Source organism: Paramisgurnus dabryanus, chromosome 12, assembly GCF_030506205.2.
Source record: "Paramisgurnus dabryanus chromosome 12, PD_genome_1.1, whole genome shotgun sequence".
NCBI lineage: Eukaryota > Metazoa > Chordata > Actinopteri > Cypriniformes > Cobitidae > Paramisgurnus > Paramisgurnus dabryanus.
This window is the reverse complement of record NC_133348.1, coordinates 18,154,635-18,172,212: the sequence shown is the minus strand read 5'-3', so window position 1 is coordinate 18,172,212 and position 17,578 is coordinate 18,154,635. Positions and strand designations below refer to the sequence as shown.

Genomic DNA, 17,578 nt, shown 5'->3' with positions numbered 1-17,578 from the left:
TGATTGCCCCTCGGTCTCCCTAACATGATTAAACTTCAGATTTTACCCTAAAACCAGGAAAGTGAAAACTGTCCCCATCCTCACAGTTCAATTCTTCAGAAGACTTTCATCAGCTAGCTTGTACTCCCAGTAGACTCAGCCTACGACCCTTCCAGTGATGCATGAATCAATGGTAAGAGGAGGAGAATAGAGGATAAAGGTTGTGGAGTGGATAGTGTGGAATTCCTGAATCTCTTTGACTGAACCACATGATTTGACAGTGTGCAAACCACAGCAAAGCTGTGTTTCACTGTTACTTAAACAAAATGCTAAGAGATTTGCTTATGCGTCAGCCTGACCTAGTGTGTGGTAGGGAGGAAAAAGCAGACGTGGTTCCTTCAGCACAGGAAGGGTGAGGCAACAGGAGTTTCTAGCATTGCCCGTTACAGTCTGATAAACCGGCTATTATTCTGCAAATGTAATGTGTCCGAATCTAAATAGCAGACTAATGAAACATGACTTGTAATTTCATTAACACTTTAAGACAATGTTAAGCGAAACCGTGCCTGAATGAACCTGGTGTGGGCTTTCTACACCGGCATATGGCCAAATCTAAACCAGATGTGAGACAAAACTCACATTATGACCTCTACTGAATTCCATTTTTCTCCTTCAACTCACATTTTGCACTATAACAGAGACAAATTAATGCAATGGAGACAAATTAACGTACTTAATGGCATCCTTTATGTGTAACTACCTCTCTACTGTTCTAGCCGGACAAAAGCATTTGATTTGGTCGCCGTGAATTTCATTGGCAGCGTCTTTTGCTTTGACTGAAAGCTGACAGCTTAAGCTTTGAAGCATTGCTGATCTGAATTAATAAGTCATTCAACATTCTGACAAAATACTTATCTGTTGTACAACAGACAGATAAATAAACTCACTCTTTTTCAAACACATGCGGCAAACCCCTGCAGCGTGCCAGTTCTGTAAACTGCTCGAACGTCTGAAGGATTTATAATAAAGCCAGATTTGAGCTACTTTTAAAATCTACAGAGAAAAAAAGTCAACACAGAATGAACAAGCATGATAATGTATTTGACATCTGCATCCACCAAGTCCACAGTTTAAAAAGTTTGACCAAAGAGAGGGAAAATTGGGACAAGGGTTTAAAAAAAGCTCCGACCGCAACGGACAACACATCCAAAGCATGCCTAAAGGAGGGCTGAAATGCCGGTTGAGTCCAACCTTCTCTTCCTCCATCAGGAGAGACTTTTGTTAAGTATTTATGTGCCGAGTGTGACCCGATATGCCAGTTCAAATATAGGTAGGGACAAAAGCCTCCATCCAAGGGAAACAATAGAAAGCCTTTCCAGAAGAGTCGGGGGCTGTGTTCATACGATTTTGTTCTCATTACGATGAGTCAGTATGACTGTGATACCTCATTACATTGGAGGCAGAGGAGTGCTGGGGCCACAATGATTTCCAGAGTTATGGAAATGGGTTAATCGGAGGGCTCTATCTATCTCTGCGTGGGGGTGGAGACTTCTAACCGCTCCCATTTCAGCCTTGAGCAAAATACTTCACCTTCATCTAATACAGCCTTCGGCTACTTCTGAGCTTCGCTTCACCCATCTACCTGCCCGTGCATGAGATAATATGCTGAAATTATAAAACAGCATCTCAACACTTGTTCAAACCAGATATGAAATAACCTAACGGTGTCCTGTGATGGAGCAATTCACACCAGCAGAACAGCCACGAAAAGGGAAATCATCACACTTGTCTTTAATGAAAGTTAAACTTTATTCCTTCTTTCACCAAGTCTAGAAACCTATCCACAGCAAAAAATGATTATGCATTATTTTGCTCCATCGCAATCACAGTTTAGACAAGGATGCATGCGAGACGTGGCCTGAGGTGAGAGCGAAGATCAGGGGTCCCGGCATGTGTCTGCGAGTCTAAGTGAGCTTGACAGTGTGAAGACTCCGCTGTCATCCCAGCAGAACATGCAGTCTCAGTGAAGCCTGATGTGGGGCAGACTGCTAATGCACTTTCAAAAACCTTAAATGGGTCGCTGAGAGACTCAGTCAGTGAAAATTTAAAGCATTTTAAGGAATAGGGTTGTAGTCCCCGCATGTCCAGGTCTGCTGACGATTGCAGAAGGTCGTGGGGATAGATCGTCTTTAATATGTAACAGTTAGAAATAGCTTCACATAACATTAAGTAACTTTGCATATGTGGCACGTATTAGGCTGTGTGTGCAAACGATTTACACTAACAAAACAAACATTCAGTTGGCTACTGAAACGAAAACTAATCAAGCATATTCTTTATCGCTCAATAAGGCATCATTAAACATTGTGTAAATGCAAATAACCCTCTGTCTGGTGGTCCAAAGAAAGCGAATCTAAAAACCCTGACCACAACCCTCCATGAAGGGCATTCCGGGAGTGAGTTGTGGTTTGCGAACACACACTTCAACTAACCACTTTTCCCTATTTCATGCCTTTGAAATGAATAAAAGCCTGCAGAATCTTATACAAGAGTGATGTAAAACCACAGAGGTAATGCTGAGTGAGAGTCAACCATCAAGAGACTTTCTTGAAAGGGATTCACCAAAAATATGAAAACTGTGTCATGTTGTTTCAAACTCACTTTAGGTAAAACACAAAAGGAGATGCTGGAATAAAAACAAATGCTTGACAGTCAAAGTCCACAGCAACTTAAACAGCAGCATCAACACTCAATCCTTGAAAGAAAGTTATTGTAGATATGAAACAGCATGATGGTGAGCAAATGATGACCAAGTTTTCATTTTTAAGTGAATACATCGCTTGGATCCTCTCAAGCCTTGTTGGGATTGGTCAAATGAAAAACTAAAAGTCAGATCTTTAATTCAATGTGCAATTTAATTCAATGTAGAGCAGAAAAATAAAACTCCTGTCAACCACATTTCCAATTATAATAAAGCACTAATGCCCCCAAGGTTACAGTAAGAAAATATAGGAAGAATACTGCAATCTTAATGTATAACCACACAAGCAAAACAGAAATCTGAATAAAAAATAACTACAAAACATCTAAAACAAAGTTATATCAAAAATAATTCAACAACATTGGTACAATAGTACAACCATCACCCACCTATTTTCTATATGCTGGATGTAAGCACTTGATTTTAACGGATTATGAACATTAGAAAGAGAAAAATAACCAAAAAGCCAAATATGAATATGTGGTTCAAACACTGACACTTTTTTTTAATGTGTGGATAATTGTTTACAGATCATAGGTAAAGAAATGTTGTTTGGTTAATCTTACTTAAATGAGTTTATCATATTAAGTTAAAATAAAAACTAGATAATACCTAAATATCTTAGTAGGGATGCACCGAAGGTTTGGCAACCAAAATTATTGGTGAAAAAGTAAAAAAGGCAAAAAAAATTTACCAAACAAAAGGTCTTTGATGACTCAATTAAATAGTAACCAGCAAAGAGTGAGAGCCGCGCAAATGCAGCAAACATGTTGGCATTAAAGCATTTAAAGTGTCCGAGAAAGACGTAAAAACATACAGCACTACAAGTTTCATTTATCATTTAAAAGACATCCTGAACACCATGCAGCGTATGAGAAAGACATGGCGATGCTTGGTATTCATCTGTTGAGAGAGATTTTAGCTTTTCATCTCATGTCATAGAACGATGAAGAGCATCAGCAGTATGTAATAAAAACTTCCTAAAACCAGTAAAGTCCTACAATGACAAACACGCTAGTATTAAAAAAGAAATAAAATGTTTAATAACAAAAAGCGTTTTGTTAGACCGCTTTTTCCTTGGTCATCTCCTTTCAATCTTGTCACCGTCTCGCTCTCTTTGCTCGTGTTTGACGATGCACGCAGGCGCGCGTCCGCTGCTCAACACACAGTGCAATATAAGCATAGTAATGAATAAGTTATTTGCATTTTGCGTGGGAATAAAAGATGGGAATAATATTAGTTTAGTAAAAACTCATTTATGTGGTCGAATGTAAATGGAACAGTTTAAACAAGTCTATCTATAGCTATTTGATCAGAGAAGTGACAAGGTGTAAAATACCCTATAATGATATTGTCAATGAAAAAATGAAAAATGTCATTGTTAAATAAAGTAAAATAAAAATAGTAAAAAGGACATTCTGAAAATATAAAAAAAGTTGTTAATTTTATTCGGCTTCAGCCAAGAAATTTCCTTTCGGTGCATTCCTATATCTTAGTTTGTACTGTAAACCTCATAGAAAATGATTTACAGTATGTTATGTATAGTGATGCTAGGAGCAAAAACGGTAAAGAGAAGTCACTCCACAGGCTTAACGTACAGATTCTCAACCAAAGCACAATTTACTTTTTATTTTCTCAGAAAAGTGTATATTAGAGTTAGTTCATTTAACCCATTTAGTCCAATGGAAACAATGTTGTGAACTTGAAATCCCCCATCCAGTTTCCCCAACATCACCACAAAATGTAAAAAAAAATTGCGCTCCATTAGCTGACTTTAAGCAAATACAGTATTTACCGGATCAGATATGCCATTTACTGATTGTACTTGGATAAAAGCTTTTTTCATCAGCATTAATGTTACATGACATGCCGAAGAGCCATAACTTCTAGGCAGAAAAGCCATTGTTTTTAAGTATGTGGTAATGAGCTGGAAAATTAGTGCAACCTTCTATGACGTACATGTGGTCCATAAATATTTATTTATAGCTACTTGACTCCAATGCATTGCTTGGTAACCACTTAATTTTAATACATCATCACCTACGTTTTTGGAAATAAAGAAACAAAAACAATTAATTGCAGCATAAAACATAATGAGCACAAATTGGACTATAATTGTAGCTTTCGTCAGTTTATTCAAGTTGAATGGACAGACACCCGCAGGTGCACACCTCTTTTTCAAGATTTGCACATAGCAGTTTTGCTGCTGAAATGTGCTTGCAATGTGGCTAATATAGTGAACTCGCCTCAAGCCGCAACTGAACATTACTTAACGTATTGCAACATTACTCTTGTATGATTTGGCAAACCGAAAAGAATGACATTTCTGTGACAGTGACAGCAGAAAAAAAAAACACACAGCTTACCGGCAGCATTTTGAGCTGCAGACCTACTCCTGCACAGTACTGGATTTCATTAGTGCATGATGATGAGAGCTAGACAAAGGAAGTGAACACTTTATTCCCAGGTGAGCGAGAACTCAATCATCCCATTGGACGAGCTAAAATATTGGGACTTGAGTCAGACTGTCATTTTAAAAGAGGGAAAAGTGGTTGCCAAGGACAACAAGGGGAAGTGGAAAAAAAAACATGTCCCACTTTTCTTTCCCCATCCAATTTCTCTCTCCAGTGACAGGAGCCAGAGGTCAAGCCAGTGTTTTTGAGGAACTACAGGGACCTTCAAAGACTACAGACTGAAGAGAAACATTTTATTCAGATTTCTACATCTATGTACGTCAACCAGCCTGGCTTTTCAGGGCATAACAATGAGGATGTTTCCTGCTTGCCAAGTCGAAGAGATACCTTTTTTACTTTGCCTTCAATGGCCAAACAAAATACAATGACAGATGTAATTTTTTCTTTCATTATTTCGTTATTTCTTTCAAAAATCCATTGTTGAAGCCATGCTGCAGTAACAACACATCTTAATAATCTCAAAACTCTGTTACATTGGCGCCATCCTTATCGTTAAGCCCATTTTTGTTGCAAAAATAGAAAATGATTACAATAATGGTGTCAGTAGAGACTAAAATTGGAAGGCTATAGCTCTTACAATGCAGCAAATTTTGCCCGTCTCAAATACATGAGACAAATCAAATCAGCTGAAACATTTTTGTACAAACATAGAGCTGAGTATAAAGCAGTGTTTCTTAACACAATCATACATGTAATAGCAAATAATGCAATGAGACTACAACAAGAGGAAAATTAGGCCTGGGACGATTAATCGTGCAAATCCGCATTCTCAATAAAAGAACTTTGATAAATTACGTTAAATACATCCACATCCAAAGCTACAGGGTGATTTTGTGCAGAAACTCAATGTTGCAGAAGTACCACTAGGGCTGTGACAGTGGCAGTATTTTACCACTGCAATGGTAATGCACCAATTCACTGCGGTAGTTATAAAATGTGTGAAAGGGGCACGCGCACATTGATGCATAGAGGTCTTATATACATGTATACATATATTTTGAAATTGTTTCTTAACAAACATGGGTATTCATAGGTGGTGATTTATTTTTTCCACCGTAGGGCGCTCAACACAATGTCAAGCAATGCATAGGCCAGTTAGCAACGGCAGACGCGTTGCATGAAGAAAACGTGAAGAAAATCTATTTTTATAAATTAGTTGTAGCAGCCCTACAGATGGTACAACGATACTACAGATTGAAAGTATTTTGAACTCTTGCACCACGATGCTAACGTAACACTGGTAGACTGCAACAGTGGAGATTTTTGCTAAAAAAAGCTTGCATGCACTTAGGGGGTTTTGCAGCAAAAGATAAAATGATTAAAGTGACATTGGTGAAAATAAGGCCTTTTAATTATTGACTAATAACATTTTCATTGCCATTAAAGTAAAATTATTGAACCTAAACATAAAGAGCCTGATAAAAAAAGACTTATTCACAAGAAAACATACAAACTCCCTGGAATTACAATGCACAATGACTATTGCATGCAAATTTTTGTGCATCCCTACTATATATCACTAAAAATGGTTCCCCTATGATTACGGCTTTGTGCTGTAAATGTGGCTCCATCTGAAAGCAGGTGATGGCGATTTACTAACAATCAAGGAACCGGCTTCACTGACGAGATGCGCAATGATAATCGCATGCAAATTATTGCGCATCCCTACTACATAGCACATATGAAGAACCATCCAGGGGTGATATATCACCACTATAGCACCAGATATGGTTCTATAGACCATTTCATCGGACGCACGTGCAGTGACACGATTACGCGTCTGGTCTGAACTTTACTTCCGTTTTCAGTTTTTTTAATGGTCTGACTAGTTGTTTAACTGAACTCTTGAACAAATACCTCGGCGAAATTAACAAATGTTTTGGTTTCCTACATAATCTATTTGTTGTTTATTTTTGCTTGTTACATAAATAAACTACTTTAAAAGGACTTTGTTGTTATTTATTTTTAGCGGAGTTTACCGGAAGTTGCGTGTTGACCACAAAAGCCACTTATTTATGTTGTTACTGCTGAAACTGTGTATTTGGCACAATAGGGTTCTACACAGGTGCTACACAAGTACAACACAGGTGCTATATGGCACTTAAAATGGTTCCCCTATGATTACAAGCCAGTGAACAACTTTTAGTGCTATTTAGCACCATTTGTTTTTAGAGCGTACTGCAGCACAAAACAGGCAAACTTCTTTACACAGAACCACTGTACAATTGCAAGATAATCTGCCTTAACTGTTGGCGTAACCACACAACATTGCAGCACAACAGTAGAGAAAAGGATGACCTAAATCGCAAGTACATGAAGAAAGAGGGGAAACCCCTACCATCCATTTAACAGAGAGCTATCTCACCAACATCATCAACATGTTTATAACATTTTGCAAGATTGAAACCACAAACTGTTCTCCTCGCTTGATAAGATTGATTTCTTGTATTACAAAAACATGCTGATCGATTCAATTATATTAAGGCATTGCTTTAACAGAGGTAGACAAGACATACCGAAATGGTGTGATTTTGTTTCATTAAAATGTTTACCTTGGATTCTCATGGGTAGGCTAGGCTATCGGTAGATCAGTCTGAACACTTGCTAAGAGGAAATCTGACAACCAAAGCACTTGAATATCCAAATAACATGAACTAATTCTCAGTGTGACCATCTCTATTACCACAAAAAAGCAATATGGGTTGTAAAACAAAGCTTCATTAGCACAATCCCAAACAGGTTTTCAAAGCACCTGGGAACACTGGAGTCAAAAGGCTCTGTGTGTGGGAAACAGACAGACACTGTGGAGGTGAATGAACTCTCCATGCTGTTCGAGGCCAAAACAGGATGGGACTCTGTAAACCACTTTAGACAGTAAAAAAATGCCTAATTACACCCTGATGACTTTCAAAATCCCATTCGAAATAAACAGTCGTATAAAAGACAAAGACAGGGGCAATATGTTCCTGTCCACTAATTTTTCTAAACAATGCACTGTCTAATTATAGAGATCTAAAATAAGCCACAGTGCAGTAGACTCTTTTCTTAAATACAAATAAATCCAGGTCAGGAAGGGGCCTGTTAGACCATGTAAAATTTCCCTCTGTTGGGACATATACATGCGTTAAACAAAAATAAAAAATATCTTACAAGCCAGCCACGATGGTTGAAATTGTTAGCATACGTTATAATGAAAGATTATCTCCTGAATCAAGAAAGTCACATATCTAAAACTGGTTACAACATGTTAGTACCTACTGATGACTTAACTGTTATCTGTCTTTGAAATACAACAGATTATATGTTCAAGTTTATTCTTGGGATAAATCTCGCTCTTTACTAAAGATATCGCAGTTTTTAAGGTGTCCGCAGATATGAAGGCAATGTATCTGTAGTATCTGAAAACTACGCATACTCAGCTAGCTTAGCTTTATGAGCTTTTAGCATTCAGGTGGCTCCAAACATCCCATTTGGATGAAAAGTTACCAAAATCCACCAGATGTAATTATTTCAGCTCATTTGTATAATAAACCGAAGAACTTGTGGGATGTTGTTTTCTTTTGGTTTAGCATGCAAGCTAATCATAATAACTAAGCTTTGCTTACTGTTCAGTGTGAAGACTCAAATAAAGGTTGCTTTCAGGAGTTTATGAGATTATAGTAGTTAACCTTATGTATAAATAGTCTATAACTATTTTGGTGTTAATACTCAAATCACAAATGTGAAATGTAAGTTAGCTAAATCAGCAGAGCTTGCTATGGCAGATTAGCAAGCAAAGCAAAAAAAGGGAAAAAACGTACCTGAGTCAAGTTTGCTGCCGTTCTTGTCTTCCTGCTCATAAAACGAGCCAAATCAAAACCAGCGACCCCTTTGTGTTTGCTTAGCTAGCAAATTTGCTCGCACTTTTCGTTCGTAGTAATATTGAAAAAAAGCCTATGCGTGTCGCTTGTTCATACACACACACATACACACATAACGTTAACATGAAACGCTAGCAGGCTGCTAGTACTTTTACGTTACACCATCTGTCCTCCATTTCCCCCATTATTCGCTTTATAACGGTTCGTCCAAAACCAAAATACATTTAATAGAGTCTGGGCTCTTCGATATCAGTTTGCCGTGACGAAATATTACATGTAGTGTTGTAGCGATCCTCTCTTATTCAGTAAAACAATGAGGGGAGGGCTAAGCGTAAGGACTTGGTTAGCTATGCCGCTACGCCATCTATCTGCTCGAGCGCAGAAAACACCGCGAGGAAAAGGGTCCATACCATAGATATGTATGGTCCATACTATGTTGGTTGGTCCTGTGTGGTACTCATACAAACGACACTTTTTGAGAAATTGGAAGAAAAGCAGCAGCGATGTGTGCATCTACATATTTGCTTTTTCATGTTGTAACATGTTATTTTACAGTCCATTACTACGCTTGTATTAAAAAAAATCGTTAAATAACTGAAAACGCACTGACTAGATTTAAAAATATTATGCATATTTCTTATTTTCAAAATACCTCAAACAGTGATGATGATGATAATAATAATAATAATAATAAATAAAACACTTCAATGTAAAATATCGGTTGCAATTTTTTTATTGTTTGTTTATTTTTTATATTTTCTAGGGTTTTCCCAATAGAAATGGCAGCAACATCTTATCATTCTGTCCACTAGGTGGCTTTGAAGTAAAAGCTTTTTTTTGTGATAGCCTACACAATTTTTCATAAATGTTTTTGACGTCATGGGTAAAAACCAATAACACTTTCTTGATTTCTTTTCAGTTATAAACTGAACATTGTGTGGTATGCTAAACATAAAGTAAGCCACCTTCTGTAGGTTGTGGGATGACTTTGTCCTGTTTTGAGGTCATAATAGTTTCATATTTTAATTCTCACTTTTTAGTACATCTAAAAAATTGTCTCCTCTTTATATCAAAGCAACAGAATAAAATGCCAAACAGTTGCCAAACATCCTGTGTCCTAACATGAAAGACAAGCCTATGTGATGGGCAACATGAATGATCTGTAATACCATGGGTCATACTGACAGCTGACAGAACACACAGCTGGCTCTGCCCTTTTATCTTCCTTTAATCTGCTCCTCTAATCAGATCTTGTGTAATTTGTACCTCATTGTACTGGACACAGACCTGAATGTGCAATAAGCAGTGCCAGGTGTTTCATAGTTACCCATGTCCCTGTGAACTCATTTGTTGTTGGATAATGACAGCAAAGCAGGGAGAAAATCACACAAGACATAAATTATAGATGAAAACAAAATATAAAACAATTACTGTATTTAATATCATGTCAAATTGAAATGCGTTCATCCATCACCTGTAAGGATTTATGTTTTCATGTAAATTTAAATGTTAATTACATCAGATATAAGGCCAAATAATGATGATAGATGAAGCTACGGTTTCTTTTAACTCTGGTTAATTGTCAAAAATGGGTGAGTGGTCTTTCTGCACAGGCCCCTCCCACACAGTGGGTTGGTTTTGGAAGATAGTCTTAAAAATATGAAGAGACCCATGCATTATCTCTCCAGCAGTCCCGAGGCAGGAAACCCAGGGGTTATACTCAGTGAACACAGACGTACTGGTGTTGACCCATACAGCTGGTGGGATGGGAAGGGAGCTGTTTCTGAAGGGAGCTGTTCGGTCACTGACTGTCAGCAGAGCTAGGTGTCTTCTCCAGAATCGTCACTCCAGCATCTACAGCAAGCCACCAAAAAACAAGATTGGACCTGGGGTAAGTAAACAAATCTGCCTGCCTGTCTATCTGCAACAAGCTTATTGTTTTAGGTAACAGGTACAGTACACAGCCTCATGGGATTTATTTTTATTGAAAATATAGTTCACCTACTGTAAGGCTGACCTAAGGAGCCCTAAAACAAATTTTCTACAACATATCAGAATGCCATTTTTCAAAAGAAATGTGTTTCATGTAAAACGTTTGGGTTTTTTTTACAGCAAAGTTTCTTTATTTTGTCTGTGTTTGCTGTTGCACTCCTGGCTCCTGCCGGCTGGATTCTGCATCACATCCCAGAGTATCGCAAGAGACCACAACCTCCAAATTCTTGAAGAAAGCCCATCTCTCCGGTCAACTTACCTGATGTTGTGTACTACAGACAGACATGGCTGCTTCTAGGTCATTATTCACCTGCAACTGACTTCATAAACCTATTAAAATATACATTTTAGTATTGATAATAATGTCCTATTGTGGAGAAACAGAAGAGGCTCTGTTTGAATGTAATTGGATGGTGTTTAATGCCTTAGGACCGTTGCCCTTAATGCCACTGTAAGCGAAATCTTCTGTGGACTTTAATACAGTTAGTGACTGCACTTTTTCTTTTAATAAAACGTCACTTTATACCAACTGTTTTTGTTGTTAACTCACAGTTTCCCTATGTGATTTTGTTTGCATTGATGCAGGTGCACTTGTTTAGAAGTAGCCTGCAGTCTTAATAATAAAGGTTTCAAACGGGTTCTTGGCTGCAATAAGCAATAACCATTCAGTCAAAGGTTCAAAACATTTCTTTCTAATATTTTTATAGTCTAATAAACCTTTTTCACATCAAATAACCTTGTTATAAAAAAATTGTTTTTCTTTGGCATTGTGAAGCACGTTTATTTCTTAAAGGGTAGCTATTTGCTAGAGACATTTTAACTGTACTTTACTGTACGCTAAAAAATAACCAAAGAGTTTGGATATTTTTCCTATTTAAAACTTGACTCTTCTGTAGTTACATTGTGTACTAAGATCGACAGAAAATTAAAGTTGTGATTTTCTAGGCAGATACGGCTTTTAATTTTCTTATTTTTCTAACTTTTAATTTTCCGTCTGTTATAGTACACAATGCAACTACAGAAGAGTCTTAAATAAGAAAAATATCAAAGAAGTTTTAAATAGGAAAAATATCAAAACTTTAATTAATTAACTTTAACGTAAATTTTTAGCGTGATGCTAATGGTCTAATCAAATTCAATGGATTATGCTAAGCTATGCTAAAAGTGGTACCGCTAAACCCGGAGATCAGCTGAATGGATTCCAAAACGGTAAAAATCAAATGTTTAACTCTAGGGGAGCTGGAAAATTAGCATTTTTTCTAAAAAAAAAGTGGAGTGTCCCTTTAACAGACAGAAAAGAAAACAGATTAAGGACTTCAGTGTAACATCTTTTTGCAGTAAATTTCCCCCTGGGGCATTAGGATCCACATGGACCACAGGGTATGGAGCAACCCCTGCAGGCCCTTTAACACTTCCTCAGCAGCCAACCTTCTCCCAGGAGATCGGTAACCATCGAGATCCGCAGGGTGATGGCTGCCGGCTCTACATCAGGTTACCACCCATTTATTTATCCCAAAAGGCATCTGTTTTAATGGAACTACACAAAACATTGATGTACCTGATAACATCATAAACACTAACAGTGTTTAGCCATATGTGTTTAAGTTATCTGAAACTCTTCCAGGAGCACTTTATGTGACAGGATGAGGTTATAATGTAATGTAATGAGCTTGAAAGCATTGTGTGGCTATCCATAAGCCTCCTGTAGGTTTTAAGGCCTGTGATGGGATTATAGTCATTTAAAGTGGCAGGAGAAGAGTTATGGATTCATACTAGCATATTTCAGCAAAGTACTACACACAGGCTTAGTTTACCTGTGAGACTCATGTCAGTTATATGGAGGAAAATATTAATTGGTATTGCAGCAATTTAAAGGAAATAGGAATTATCCAACTAAATTGGGTGTGAAGTAAATGATCTGTGTTTTCTTTCTACTGCTGTATAAGGGAGTATTATGCACATTTTCCATAAAAGAAATACAGTGCAAAACAGGGTAAAATAAGTAAACTGTTTTAAGATTTTATTTATTATTCCATTGGGTTTGCAATCTTAGCAGCCCTGTTACCAAAATGGTCCTGTTATAATGTGTTTTTATTGCTACTGGACTGGAGTTTAATTTTACTGTATGTTAGATGGAGTACTTGTTGTCTATCAAACTAATTTAATAATCTCATGGCATTTCTATAGTATGACTTTATCATGCAATGGGTTTGAAAATGTACACATAATATTCAATCACCAAAATGTTGCCAAGTTGCTTAGGAGGATACATCCATCCTGTAAAATTTGTGCGACTCTAAGTCTCAAGCACTTCCCATTGTTTGTTTATTTTTTCAGAACAGCAGGATTGTAAACCTTGTTTAAATAAATCTACCATTTCCTTTACAAAACCACAGTTTCTTTCCTCAAATTCCGATGCAAGGAACGACACAGCAATATGAGAAACAGCCACAGGAAGTCCATGATAACCAGAATGTGGTGCTGTTATATCATCACTTGTTGGATCCTTTTGGGGTCAAATACAGTGTAGTGCAGTGAAATATTGAAAATTAAATTGACCCACATGGTAAAATGGAAAAAACCCACAAGAACTGTAGGATCTTGCATATAATTGTTCTATATGGTTATTATTTAGACTGTTAATTATGCAAAATGCAGTTATGTATCAAACTCTATAGTGCAAAAAGATTAAAAGTGTTACCAGTGATGCTAAAATATACTCTTTTTTTTTTTTTTAGTTAAAACAAGGCAGCTTTCTATATCTCCACCTGACTTCTTTATTAAAAGTGTAACAGCATTATGCTCTCTTCTTTTTCTGGCATGCTGCAGCTGATCTCTCAAAGATTAACATGTAAATAGCTGAATTAATGTCTCTAGAGCAAACAATGTTTCCTGATATTCCCACAACCCGGGACAGAATGTTCTTTCCCTCCTGGTAACAGCTAAATATGACACTGCCAGGACTTTCTGACTGCAATTATTTGCTTCTAACTAACAAAGAAAGCGTATTCCTTTAATTAATAAAAAGATGATTGAATGGACTGGATTTGTTTAATGTTTGGGATCATGTATTTATGCATTACATATTCTGCTAATAAGCAACGGTTGTACTCAGAACACACACAATGGCGCCTAAAGGCAAGGATGAGCAAGATTGGAGATACATGATTGCTGTTGTGCAAGTGTGTGCAGTATTGTGCATGATAAATAAGTGAGCTCAGGGTAAAATGGGGGTGTTTAGCATAAGGATATACACACAGTTATGCTGTTTATCCCACACTTTGGAAGCACTTTCAGAATTGTATTTAGTTGGTTATTTTTGTGGTTGTAAAAGTGTAATTCTTGATGAGATTTTCTTGATTGTTTTCCTGTTTTATTTTATTTTTTTAGGATTATTGATATTGAAAATGGGATGAGAACAATGATCACTCGTCTTTATACAATTCTACACTAAAAAATTCTTACATTTTTTTGTTAATCAACTCAAATATGAACTAAAATATGCCAATGATTTGTCTTAAAATACACACCAATTGTCTTCTTCTCCTGTTTGTAATCATCTTAATTTAACTAAGACCTAGTCCAGGCTTTACTGTAGCTAAGCCTTGTCCGTGAAACCAGGCCTAAGTTTAATAATGTAAATGAGGAATTAAAGAATTACAAAACAAGGAAAAGTTAAAACTGAAAATATCTCAAGATTGGAAAGTGAAACAGAAATTACAGTAATGGTTTAGTGCCCTCTTGTGGTGTAAAATTAATAGTGAATAAAACTATTCAATACAGGACAACTGAGATTTTCTGTTGGTTGTAGTGAAATATGTATTGCTATCTGTTTAGCGCTACAGGTTTTAAGTGATTTAGGTTTCAAAAGACCTACAGTACAGTCCTCTTTACAGTACAGGTTTTTTTAACCCTTATGTGTTGTGGGGGCATTTTGTTATTTTTTTGTCTTAATTTGGCCAGAACTTTATGTGTTTCAGCAAATGGAATGATTTTTGGTGACAGAACTTATTTACACATAATTTAAGAAAATGCTTTGAAATTTTTCAAAAACTTAACAATATACCGTGGCCAAAAATGGCCACTAAATTAAACTGCTGTAAAAATGTATCAGATAATTTTTTTTTCATTTTTTTTGTATAAATCTGTTAATCAACCTCAGTACTGATCAAAACTACCAAATGTTTACAAAAATTCCATGATTTTAACTTTTTAATTGCCAGGTTTAAATGTGGTGTCACTGATTTGGGAAAAAAACACACACACACACAAAATGACCGATTTTCAATATAAAAAGTGATTGTGGGCTGGATTTTCTTTGACCTTTTTCACAGTATTGGGCATGCCAAAGATTAGTAAAAACATTGGCTTTGATGCATTTTTTTTTTTTTGTGCAAAATCAGATTTATTTTTTTTCTCCCTCATTTATTGTTTGTGGCCATTTTCCCCCCTTTGACTTCCATTATAACAAATGTTTTTGATTGCAGAGCCATGACGCCTTATTATCATGCATTTTTGATTCTTTGTGGTTTTAGCTTTAACTTTGTCATTTTTACTGTTGATCACCATGTGGCACCATTAACCCTTTAGTAGGCCTGTGCAAAAAAAAAAAACAAAGCTTAAATTCTGGCTTGTACATAGAGTTATATGGAGTATAACATCATATGAGAGAGAGAGAGTGAGTGTGTGTGTGTGTGTGCGCGCGTGCGTGCGTCTGTGTGAAAAAATCTGTAAAAAAATCTTCTCGGTATCAGATTTATGAATGACATTTATTATGACCCAAAATGCAAAAACAACTTCAAATAAACTGAATGAAGCAAGAGTAGAGGATGGATGGAGAACTAAACAATCAAACTAATTTTTAGTGTGTATATTTGTACGTGTGTGTGTTCGGTCTGTCCAGCAGGACTTGTAGCATATCAATTGGTGGTCTCTGCAAGCGTGTCCACACCAACGGTTATTTTTTTTTTGTTCTGTACACCACTTGTATGTTCCCCTCCTCAGGCCTGAGCTGCTGGTGCCTTATGAACTTGGCAATTAAAGAGTTCAAATCATGACATTTTTGGAAACATTTGGTAGTTTTGATCAGTACTGAGGTTGATTAACAGATTTATTCAAAAAAAAAAAAAAAAAAAAAAAAAAATTAATCTGATACATTTTTACAGCAGGTTAATTTAGTGGCCATTTTTGGCCACTAACAACACGAAAGGGTAGTGAATTGGAACAATGCACAAGTGTTAAAGAAAACATTTAGATAATTTTATTCTCCAATCTAAATACTGGGATTAGACAACTAGAAAAAAACAGTTGCTTAAACGTTTCTTCACCTACGTTAAATGACGTTTCTAAAATGATTAAAACAAGCCATGTTTTAAACATATTTCATAAAACTGTTGATCAAACGAAATATTTAAATCTTTTAAAAGCAAGCGTAAACATATTTTAGATTTACTGGGCATTACAGACTAGCCAACGGAAGCTAATAAAACTAGTTTAATAACAGTTATGTCATATGTGAACCATCATTTTGCATTCAGAAATAGTTTAATAGATTAAAAACAACGATACAAACCTTGTTCCTCCAAATAAATCAAAGATAAATCGATGAAAAACCGTTTATTAATCCTGAGGTGACAGTAAATTCCCGGTTGCAGTGAGAGGCAGGAGTTCAGGGCTGCGTTCAGCCCCGACAAAACGTTGCACAACGTTTATTAAACTGAAACGGCGATGCATTGAACACCCTGTTGTGATGACGCAAGAGTTGCAACTACGGTATCTGAGAGGCCATGCTTTGTGTTCTTTTATAAAGGTTTCTGAAGCCTGATGAAATCGTTATAAATGTGTGTTTAATACTGTAAAATACCCTCGATGTTACAGTCACTGACCTTGCCGTCCAGAATGAAAGACAACATTCCAACTTGAACCCATTGAGCGAGCTGTCTCTTTACTATCGTGTGGTTTTATACATCTTGCCGCTGATTGGGCTGACATTTCTGACACACCCACCAAACAAGAGAAAACGCTTCTAAAACCTGTTGCATTCCGTTGCACACCGTTTCAAGGAAACATGTCGTTCAACCCGGAAACCGTAGCAAAACGTTGCGCACCGGTGTGAGATTGAACGTGCCCCAGCTGACCCGTCTGCGTGGGGGAGGGGAGGAGTTCTCTCTACGGAAGAAGAACACTGACATCTGGTGGTTGCGCCTGGAACTTTTGCGACTTCACTGATTTAAATTGTAAAATTGGCGCAATCTTTACAAATTGACTGTAAATTTGAACATTATACATATATATTCTCGCCTTAACTTATCTTAAAAAAATTGTGAACCAGAAAAAAGTAATATTGAGAAACTGCTATATCTATTACGTTAGCTCTGCTTCAAAATTCCCTAACATTTAACCCAACGAGTTGGGTTACACAAAAACTACCTAACACTGATAAAATAACCCAACAAAATAACCCAACTGGCTCAACCCAACAGTTGGGTTGAAAAAACAACCCAACAGTTTTC

General features: G+C 36.7%; 2 protein-coding genes across 3 annotated transcripts in view; one reads left to right on the top strand and one right to left on the bottom strand.

Moving 5' to 3' along the window:
• The window catches only part of btbd7 (BTB (POZ) domain containing 7), a 50,447-nt gene extending 41,059 nt beyond the window's left edge, over window positions 1-9,388 (bottom strand). For both annotated transcript variants that reach the window (XM_065255812.2, XM_065255813.2), the window contains exon 1: window positions 9,015-9,388. The gene's annotated coding sequence lies outside the window, so the exon portion shown is untranslated. The remainder of the gene's footprint in view (window positions 1-9,014) is intronic.
• A 1,241-nt stretch (window positions 9,389-10,629) lies between these two features.
• On the top strand, window positions 10,630-11,611 carry LOC135738645 (cytochrome c oxidase subunit 8A, mitochondrial). The gene is made up of 2 exons (XM_065256713.2): window positions 10,630-10,965; window positions 11,187-11,611. Exons 1-2 carry the CDS (start codon window positions 10,840-10,842, stop codon window positions 11,295-11,297), a joined length of 237 nt encoding a protein of 78 aa, XP_065112785.1. The 5' UTR covers window positions 10,630-10,839; the 3' UTR covers window positions 11,298-11,611.
• Window positions 11,612-17,578: the final 5,967 nt, after the last annotated feature.